The sequence below is a fragment of the Phragmites australis genome, chromosome 11 (assembly GCF_958298935.1).
Source record: "Phragmites australis chromosome 11, lpPhrAust1.1, whole genome shotgun sequence".
NCBI classification, from domain to species: domain Eukaryota; kingdom Viridiplantae; phylum Streptophyta; class Magnoliopsida; order Poales; family Poaceae; genus Phragmites; species Phragmites australis.
Window position 1 is genome coordinate 27,317,235 of NC_084931.1, and position 11,248 is coordinate 27,328,482.

The 11,248-nt window shown below is 42.6% G+C and overlaps 1 protein-coding gene across 1 annotated transcript; it reads right to left on the reverse strand.

Annotated features, from left to right (window-relative positions):
• Positions 1-1,671: 1,671 nt before the first annotated feature.
• Positions 1,672-3,928, reverse strand: LOC133885630 (large ribosomal subunit protein eL36x-like). The gene is made up of 4 exons (XM_062325363.1): positions 3,789-3,928; positions 3,585-3,702; positions 2,510-2,709; positions 1,672-1,889 (listed from the first exon to the last, which is right to left on the reverse strand). The coding sequence occupies exons 2-4, from the start codon at positions 3,684-3,686 to the stop codon at positions 1,856-1,858; spliced, it is 336 nt and encodes a 111-aa protein (XP_062181347.1). The 5' UTR covers positions 3,687-3,702; positions 3,789-3,928; the 3' UTR covers positions 1,672-1,855.
• Between the last annotated feature and the right edge of the window lie 7,320 nt (positions 3,929-11,248).

An 11,248-nucleotide genomic window follows, 5' to 3' on the forward strand; every position in this document is an offset into this window, starting at 1 on the left:
ACGGCGGCGCGGCGCGGTGCCACCTCTCGCTCTCTTCCTGCAGCCGTCTCTTCCGGCTGCGGCGGCGAAACTCCTAGGGTAATACGAACTAATCCGGGGGCGAAATGGAAAAGCCGCCGCCTCCCATGCAGATCCAAGCCGGTAGACACCGATCGGACGGCCAACGGGGCAGCGGAATTTGGATTGTGATTGCTAATCGCGATACGTTCTCAGGGTGGGCCTAACAGTAATACACCGTAATTGGCGGGGCCCTTGTGTAAAAAGCTGCTAGATCCACGCCCGATCACATCGAAACCGCTAAACACCGAACGGTCGGCAGGGCAATGGAATTTGGATCGCGATTGATCCAAATTATTAATCGCGATCCGTTTTCCGGGTACGCCGAGGAGTAATAAAGTGTAACCCGCGGGGTCCTCGTGTAAAAAGCTGCTAGCTCTACGCCCGTGCAGATCTTGACCGCTAAACATGGATCTCACGGTCAACAGTGAAGCCCACGTGACAGACACGCGGGCTTCCTGCTGCACGCCTGCACCCCCCTCGACGCTTGCTGACCCGAAGCTGGAGGTCACAGGCAGCAATGGCGACGGATCTGTCGACGTCTTCGAAAGGAGAGCTGGCCGAAGAAGCGCAGCAGCAGGCGCCAGGTTCGATTTGAAAAAAAAAAAAAGAATTCTTCCCTTGGCGTTTGGTTGCCAGTGATGATGCTTTTGTTAGGGTTTCACGGTCATCCCCGTCCTAATATTCCCTTGAGGTAACGTTTGGATATATGGAAATGGAGATTGGGATAGAGAAATAGGATACGGGATGAATCTATTCTTATGTTTGGATAAAGAGTTTAGAAAAAATAGGAGATCTTAGATTGAAATATGAGCCTCTCTTTTTCCATCTTTCTAAATCCATAGGTGAGGGTGGGATAGAATAGAAAATACGTGAAATTACACTTTTGCTCTTAAAAAATGTGTTCTGACTGGTTTTTATTTGCTAAAAACAAGGGTATGATAGGTATTTAAAATTTTATTTCTATCCCTATCCCAATACATTCCAAACATAGAAATGAGTATAAAAGCTTTATCCTTATCCTTTACCCACCTTTTCTTATCTCATCTCATTTCCTTTTCACTAACCCAATCTCTATCCAAACGCCATACAATCCTCGTGCTGACATGTTCTCCTCCCCATCCCAAATTCAAGCACCTCGTCGGCAGCCGGGTCACGAGGAAAAACAAGGAATCCAACGGAGGAAGCTTCGCGAGGCCTCCCGCTTCACTTCCCGTAGCTTGAGCTCAACCGATTTGAGCTCAAACTCGACGGATTTGGTGGCGCAAAGGCTAAGATGAAGTTCGATTTGGGCGGTTAGAAGATGACGTGAGGAAGACCCACCAAATTTGGTGTGCAGGAAGAGCCGGAAGGCGAGGCCTGCAAAATGGCCTGCCCATGGAATGCGTCTTGGTGAGGCTCCTAGAGATGCTCTTAAACAGAACTATCCGTAATAATGACCACACACGCTACCACAAAATGTAGACTCAACGAATCAGACATAAGTGTTAGCTTCAAGGTTGCAACTTCTGCACGGCTGCAATATAGGTTAACCAGCAGCTGTTATAAACATTTTTGCCCGCTTTGCCGTGTACCACTCGTGGTAGTATAAAAAACGGTAAAGAAGATTACGCAGAAGCAAAAATAGACAAATCATGCATTCCAGGTTGGATAAAATTTTTTAATGAGGTGGTTCGGACACATAACTAACATCATAATGTTTCGATGACAGATCTGCCGAGCCTATTAGGTTCTACAAGTAGGAAAAACTGACACCACAGCAGGATATTGCCATCAACGTCACGGACTTTGAGATACTCTATTTCTTCTTCTCGGTGTGAGTACCGGCCGATCTGCATATTGCAACAGAAAGTTCAGCTAAGATCGATTACAAAATTCTTATGGTAAATAATTCGGCGTGATTATTGCAAGCTCAACTATACATTAGAAGGCTCATCTCTTTGAAACCACAAGCAATAATTCAAATATGAACAATGCAACTTAATAAAATCTTCTAACCATCATATGATAACATGGCAAGGTACAGGTCCTTCTCTAGTATCATTGTGTTAATTAGCGAATTAAAAGTCAAGTTAATCACCATGAAAAACTAATTATACAACTTCTGAATACCAGCTCATGATACAAAACTACAATGTGAATAAACAAATAGAACAAGGCAATGGTAGCATAGAAGCTCAAATATGTACAACATTGGCAGGTTTTATACACTATCACTCATTCCCAGTTATTGACAGTTACATGATCAATATCCAACGTTTAATTTCATAAGCATTAATGAAACAGCAATCATTATTCGGTAAGTTGATCAAAGATGTATGATGCAACAAAACTACCACAAGCAACGGATTTAACCCACATATGAAAGCACATTGTCCACTGCAACTGAAGACAAGCTATCAGGCAGTATAGAATTGTAATTGTAACACAATAAGGTTTCCGGTTTACACACCTCATCTTCCTGAGGACATTAGCCATCTCCTCTCTCTTCTTCTTAGCCCTCTTGTGAGTTCCAAGCTTCCTCTTGGCCACCTTCAGTGCACGCTTGTCCTTGCCAACTTTGAGAAGCTCAGTGATACGCTTCTCATAAGGAGCAAACCCAGCAACCTCCCTGATCAAGCTCCTGACAAAGGACACCCTCTTGGTTGCTTTCTGCATATCAACAGTGCCAACATGTAAGGACTAAAAATGCTGACAACATGACAAATAAACTGTAGAAGGAAAATATGTAAAACTACATGATGGAACTAAACAGTCTGCTTAAAATTTACTTTAATGCCTATTTCAGGAAGAAAAAAAGAAATAACATCCTATGCTTTCTACAAGATTAAAAAAATAAATGAACCCTCGCATCTCAAAAAGGGAACATTTGGCTGGCACATCCCAGAGCAGATTCAATATAACCAAAAGCACATATTGCAAAATTTAAAGACGACATTAAGTAATGCAGTTATGACACAGAGAAAACAAAATAATCCAATTGCTCGCTCGTAGATAACCGTATCATCAAATCAAATACATGAAGGAGCTGAAGGAGCTAAGGCAGATAATACAGGAACTTTTTGGTTACATAAGTAGGTTATAAACCCAATACTACTACTATTATGACTTATGAGCTAGTACCGCAGATCAGAAAAACATTGTATTTCGAGAAGTCGGGACTAACATAGGAAGGTTGAAACCTAAAAGGCACACTTGGGGCTGAAATTGTGGGATGCTATCAGATCCATCAGTACTAACAAGCCATGTACCAAGGCACAAACCCTCCACGTTCGACACCCATAAACAAGAAATTTTCGAATGCACAATCTACCAGCACGCAACCTAATCCATCATGCTAAACCCACACAGATAACGAATCACGACACCACCCGCATCATAAACAAGAAATTTTCTAATGCACAATCTACCAGCAAGCAACCTAACCCATCATGCTAAACACACAGATCACGAATAACGCCACCACCTGCATCATCAACACTAAAACGCAAAAAAAAAAAGCTCACAGTAGAGCCTAGGCGGCTTACCCCCTTGCGGTCGGACGGGCGCGGCGGCAGCTCGCGCTTGGTGACGACGTGGCCCTTGTTGATGCCCACGAAGAGCCCCGACTTCGGCTGCGACGGCGCCATGAGGATGGACCCTTTCCTGCGCGCAAACAAGCGGAGAGATCAGCGCGAGCGGAAGGGTAGGCGAGGGTTTCAGATCGGCGGCGGCGGCGGCTGGTGGTTTACCTTACCTGGGAGAAGTGAGGCGGCTGCGAACGAGGAGAAACCCTAGCGGACGGGAGACTTTATATAGGCGGCGCGGAGGGGGCTTCGCGGCAGGTGTGAAATGGGCCTTTTGTTCTTGTCTTTTTCGGCCTCTCCTGAGATTGGTCCAGTTGATTTGGGATCAGTAGATGGGCTTTTATGAGGTCATTTTGGTCCATCCGTTCAAATCTTGGTCTCGGACTGTTGGGCTGGACTGGCCTGCATCTGTAGTTGTAAACTACTGTGGGGTGGGCAACTGTGCTTGACATTGGATTTTTATTTGGATGTGGCTAACGCTTGCACTTAATGATTCACACGATACAACAATATTCAGTAGCAATTAATGATTCATATTATCATTGTTTTGCACGTGATAAGCTGATAGCAAGTCATCTAATCTCTAAGGAGAAAATGTTTGATGTTAAAATATAACTCGCCTCAATCATAATAAAATATTGCTTATGATGAGTAAAAAATATTTGTCAAAATATACAATTTGCTTTTCGCATGGGTACTTAGACTACATAATGAATATATAAAAGTACAAAATGATTCGTAACAATTGCTTTTAGATTCCATAAAACTTACTTTATCATATTTAAAAAAAATGCACCTCATTGACTTCAACTGATTGCATTAAAAATCCAATGTAGTACATATCTCTATGTATGACTTGCTAGAAAGAAGATAGTGTCAAAATGAAATCAAGAATTAGTTGTAGGTACCCTATTCTTGGGCTTCCCAAGACAATTGCTAGATGATGTAGATACAACATACTTTTTATTATTTGATATGCCATTACCTGAAAAATAAAAAAGACAAATTGTAAAACATAAGTAGCACATTTTAGTGCATTAAATATATACAAATCAGCAAAGAAAAAGCATATGACAAAAAAAAAAGCATACACAAAAATACTATTTAGATATGTATATATCATGCATATGGAGTCATGTATTTATTTAATAGGATGTAGTAAAAGTACAAAACAAATAAGATCATAAGCAACTCATTTAGCAAAAACCATAATTGTATCTTAGTATTCTTGAATGTGTTTATTTAGCAGCATGACGTAAAACCAGAATTATGTGCTTGCTTAAACTTGCTTTCAATGATCATCAAAAATGTTTATAGTATATTACGAATTGCTATTTAGAAATGCTAAAAAATGCTTTCGTTGTGTGCAGGTCTTTCATGGCGGACTTAAACCTATCACCTCCTGATAAAAACCAAATATTTTTCTGTTGGTGGTTGATTGGTAATCATGGCTGTCGGTGAATCAGGAACTGGGGGTCTCCGAATCCCGAGGCCAGGCCAGCAATCTGCCACTTGGCGCCATCCCGCGGAGTCTTCTCCGCGAGGTAAAAAAGATCGAGTCCCGGGAGAGGACGCTCGGGGCCACAGTCAGTGATCCCCGAGTATCCAAGTTCCCCGATGATCTGCGAAGTCTAAGTACGGGGAAGAAAATGCTCGGGGAGGTATACGATGGCCCCCGAGCACCCGAGTCCCCCAAGCGTGCCCGGGAGAGAGTGCTCAGGGAGGTGAACAGTACCCCCGAGCACTCGGTTCCCCCGAGGATCAAGAAAGGGCATTCTCGGGAGAGAGTGTTCTGGGAGGTGAACAGTGACCCCCCGAGCACTCGGTTCCCCGACGACTCAGAAAGCCCCCTGACAGTGGCCCCTGAGGGGCCCACTGATGAGGTGTCAGCCAGTCAAAAGCCCAAGGCCGCATTTAAAGAGCGCGCGTGGCCTGTCACCTCCAACTGCTCCCGCCACGTTCGGTGTCAGTTCCTGCCACATTCTGGCAGAAGGGCGTGGGGTCATTAAATGCACGGGTCCCATCCCGTGCCATCTGACCCGTCTCAGGATAACGTCGTTAGGGCCGAGGCGTTCCGTCTGCCGCGCTGCTGTGGCAGGAGAACAAGACAGGGCGGGCACGTCGGGCCGCTCTGCGGCTGCCCGGTGGGCCCTCTCCACGGCGCCCGTTGCCAGTGCATTTATGGTGATGGATGACCGGGCGTGGGGCGTATTTTCCACCCCCGGTCACTTCGCACAGAGACTATGATGACGCCCTTTCCATTTATGGTGTCTCGGAACTCGTGCCCCCCTCCCGTTCAGGGCACTCTACTGTCGGCGGGTATTTAAAGCCGCCGGCAGCACGGACAAAGACGAGTTTTGAGGTTTTTGGAGAAGAAGTTTTTCAAGGTAGCAAAGAGAAGAGAAGATCGAGAGTAACCAAAGCCAGCAGATACACGCAGACCGAAGAACAAGGAGCCCCAGGCTCTAAGATAGATCAACATTCTTGTAACCAGCAACATCCTTAAGAGACATTCTCAAGGCATTTATAGTATCCATACAGGAGTAGGGTGTTACGCCTCCGTGCGGCCCGAACCTGTCTAAACACCAGCGCATTTACTTTCTTCCGCACTAGATCATTCCACCCCACCGGCCATTGCATTTATACTCATTTATTTCTCCGACGAACATATTCAGGATCATCCCCCGGCTGAATCTCTAAAAAGGGGTCCCTCAGGATCCCTGCGACAGGAGTTAACCCTCCGACAATGGCTAAAATATATTACACATGTGATATCTTATTAAAACATAACAGTTCAAAAGTGATGTAATAATGCTGAATTTAAATCAAACACGTGCTTGCATTAGCCGCATCCTATATACAAACATAAAGAGCAAATTTTGTGCAAGCATAAATCAAATTTGTTTTAATTCACAAGCAAACCAATACGAATAGAGGCTAAATTTGATTCAAATCAATTAAAAAACAAATCAGTAAGCAAATTGAAACAAATCGGTGCATACGGAAAAAGCAAATTGATGAGGGCTCACGAAGATGGATCATAAAATGATTAGCAGCAACAAAAATGTGTAGCCTTTAGACCAATCGGGTGGAGAAAATTAGCACAATCTCACAAAAAGCAAGAATCATTTTAAGTGATGTGCATATTCAAAATGAAAAGCACATAAATACAAATTTAGAAGCAAATTGCTGCAACCAGAAAAGCAAATCATTACAAACTTACTCCCCTAGTTCCAATTTGACACCCTCATAAAGGGGATGAGATCCTCGCATCCCAAATTGACGCCCTCCTCAAGGGATCGAGCATCTTGCCACCTAAATTGACGGCCTACCACCAGGACCAGGCTCCTTAACCCCACAATTGAGCTTCTCAGATCAAAATTGGACTTCATGCCTCAAAATCGAGCAAATAGAGCCCCTCGTCATCAGGGACGATCTCCTCCCCAACCTGGTCGAGCTTCACGTTGTCGACAGATTCGGCTCCATGACGCCCAAATCAAGCAAAATGGACTCCACGCTGCATGAGCATGCCCTAGCAACTGGAGCTCGGACACGGAGAAGATGTAGAAGGGAATGTGCTCAGCTTTCGTATCGGTGGCAGTAGTACATAGCTCCAGGCTCCGAACGACGACGAAGCCCAACCTGTGTGTGGGAACCAAATTGAAGCAGCAAGCTTGATTTTAACACAAGTATGGAGGATAGGGGAGCTTCGAAGGAAAGAGAGAGAGAGCGAGCGAGCAATACGATAGAGGAAGAAACTTGGGTAAAGAGAAGGAGCCTTCTATCAAAAGAGATAAGACAGTGAGGAGATAAAGGAAAGTGAAAAGGATGGTGTGGGACCCACCATATAGAGTCTTCGGTCAACAAGTCTCCTGTACGTAGCTCTCATCCCTTCGTACAAAACTCCATCAGACGGTTGGTCGGGCGTGCGTACAGGAGAGTGGATGCCCGCATGGTCGTAAACAAGCCATTACCTTTTTATATTTCTTAAATCAAAAAATGACAATAATAGGTGTTTATTTTGAAAAATCGCACATCTAGTCTATTGTGGCTAGCAGGGCAACGAGGAAGCGGTAGATCATTTGGAACCATTTATCTATACATATAACATGCTGATAAAACATGCATCAGCCATAATGCAAATTGAGAACATTTAGACATGATTATAGCCCATTAGATTCACCTAGGGAAATACTATTAAAACCCCATTTGCAACTTTTAAATTTGTAAAAAATAAAACTGACATATTTTTCCATGCTGTTTTAACACCAACATCCCTTCAATGATGTCAAACACCTTCTAGCATTGTTGACTACGTCATGTATCAATTCCAGCGTGGCGTGATGCTTCGAATATGGCTTCCAATCACAGACGGATTCAACACGGGGGCTTAAACTCTCTAACCCTGGAAATACTTGAGAGCCTTACAATTGTTGGGCATAAAAGAGGAAGAAGAAGAGGAGGAGAAAGAAGAGAAAAAAAATAAGAGAAAGGAGGAAGAAGAAAAAGTTAAACCCTCTTAAAATTTCGCTATGGATGTGCCACCGCATTCAGTGTATTTGGGACCTATAATCGAACTGGGCACTCTATTATATGCCCTCTCTGCTTGCACACCATGGTTGATTCATTCATTGTGTATGTTGCATCGAATAGTACAGGGGATGTTGGATTGCATGCTAGAAGCCACGTAAACGTCATATTGTGTGGCCACCATCTTCTGGAATATTTGACATTAAGGAGGAAAAAAACTAAGAGGCCTACATCGGGTGGTCAATTTTTCATATAAAAATACATGCAAACATGAAGTGATAATCGAACTCTATACTTCCACGAGCTATTCAAGCATGAACAAATACGACGTAGACATATATAGAAGCCGAAAAAAAGACCAATGAATTCTATAAAATAGTGCAGATACAAAGGATACATTTGAAGCATTAAAGTGTCAATTTGATAAGATTGGTGTTTATTTATTGAACTTAGATTGTTTTACTTATACACTTCAAAATTATACCGCGATATTGAAAGTGCATCTAGCATCTATATATAGTTTTAGTATTAATGATAATACATATGGATTAATAATGGTGTTAAGTTTATTGATAGGTTGTTCCATAGGTGATATGTAGAGGAGAGATATGCATTAAGATAAATAAGTTCTTAGTAATATTTGAGTAAGTTAATAATAATACCTATAGACTAATAATTATTTTGAGAATTTTTATTAGGTTATTGCATAAGAAATGCATAAATTATGAAGCATGGATTCGTTGAGAATTGCCATGAGTTGCAAGAATTGCATCAAAATTATTAAGATCTTAGTGATGCTCATAAGAGGAAAGAAAAACTCATAGGAGATTGATGATAAGCGTGAATGCTAAGTTACTTGTGGAGATAAAGTAACTAAAGGTATGTTATTGTCAATAGAATTTTATGTACTAACATATGTGCTTTGTACTGAAGAGTGAATTGGAGTTAGGATCCATAAAAAGATATAAGTTGAATTGAAATCATATATGCAAAGAATGAAGAACAAGAGTTGACTCAATATATACTAAAGTGAATTCCTTGAGTATGTCGAATACAAAGTAGTTTTTCAATGGCAAGATGGTGAAGGGCAAGCAAGACTCCGCTCTGATAGACCATCTATGGTAAAGAGCAAGCAAAAAGCTTGGTACTGAAGGACCAAGACGATGGTGAACAACGAGTGAAGACTTTACGCCAATCTTGTGGGAGGTTATGTGATTTGCATCAATTACATGAAGAATCAAAAAGAAATAGAGTGACGACGATATAAAAGTTAGCAACCCTCTAAGTTTAAAAGAAAAGAGTGGTACTTGAATGTCTTTGAAATTGGGTATAGGTATGCCACACTATTAAGAGGGCTACAACATAGAGCAATTTGTCATGTCTTAGTATCAAGAGTTTCTAATTAACCTAAAGTGAGAGATCGCTTTAGTAATCCGATACGAAAAGTGTAGACATGTTTGAATTAGGTTTTGGAGTATTCCTAATTTGATCCTATGTGTTTAAGATCATTATTTCAGTTGAGATGTGTAGCTGTAAGGATCGGTAACGTCTTAAGAGGAGGAGGTGAACTAGGACATTTAGAACTATTTCAGCTTCAAAAACAACACAAGATAAATCTATATCAAATTCTATCTAAATATGCTCTAAATTTATCTAGTGTGTCTACTCTACCGATCAAAGTGCTTACAACATATCTAAGGAGGTAAATTGTAAGTAAATGCGGATACGTAATAAGGTAGAGAGAGCAAACTCGGTATAAGAATTTTTTTCCCGTGGTATTGATAGCATGAATATAACCCCTAGTCCACGTTGGAGCTCCACAAAGGATATACTCTCGGTCGACACCCGGTCACGGCTCTTGAGCCACCAAGTCATAAAGAGAAGGCCTCTACTCGGATGAGCCACCAAGCCACCAAGACAAGGTCTCACCACTAGCCTCTCTTCCGGTTCCTCGCCGTTGTGATCACTCCGGAGCTTGAGCCACCAAGACAAGGGTCTCCGCGTCCCCGTACATGCATCTCGTCGCCGCTCCACACCAAGTCAGAGGGTCAACAAGTTTAAGCAACTCCAGCTCAAGTTGCCGACGAGTCACCAAGACTCCAAGGCATCGGCATACTAAGAGGTACAACCCTGGATCACTCCTTGATTCACTCTGTAGGTAGCAATCACCTAGCAACACACTCTCTAGACCTATAAGCACTAATCACTCTCTAATCTTGTGCTTAATTGCCTTTAATGATCACTTTAAGCACTTTGATGACTTGGATGTCTTCTCAGGTGTATACGAACTTCTCTAGACTCTATCTGTACGCCACACCTTCAAATGACTGAGTGGAGGGGTATTTATAGTCTCAAACCCGCGCACTAGCCGTTAACCCAATGGCTCCGAAAAACTGTTAACACCAGATGATCCGATAAGAACAGTACTACTAACACCAGATCACCCGTTAAGTACACTCTTACAAACTAATCGTTAGAACCCCACTCAATCAACTGCGAACACCGGACACTCCAGTGTATACTGCAACATCATCACCGGACATTCCAGTGAGTATACCTTAGCCATCTGAGCCAACATCTTCTCTGTGTAAATTGCTCCAGTGCCTTCTTCGGTGCTTATCAATCTATCACCAGACTATCCGGTGAGCAATCCTCAGCCATCCGAGCCAAATGCAACCCTCTTTGAAACTATGCTCTGGTGTACACATGACTTTATCACCGGACCATCCGATGGCTTGAGCTTCGCCTGCATCTTTGTACTGTTCATTGTTCGGTGTATTGCTTGTCAAACTCCGGATCCGGTTAGTTGATCTTCAACTTCAACTCTTGAAACTGCTTTTGGTGGAATTGCTCTGGTGCTTCTGCCCATTTGACACCGAACCATCCGGTGAGACAAAATTATATGCACTATTTATTATCCGATGTGTGCAACATATTCAACATCGGACCATCCGGTGAGAACAAAACTTCTGGGACTTCTCCAATTCAACCAAATTTTATCCCTGTTTCGGTGGCTTCTTCATGTATTGCATCCATGAGACCTACTAACATATATTCTTGACAAACATGTTAGTCGTATTGATTATATTGTCATT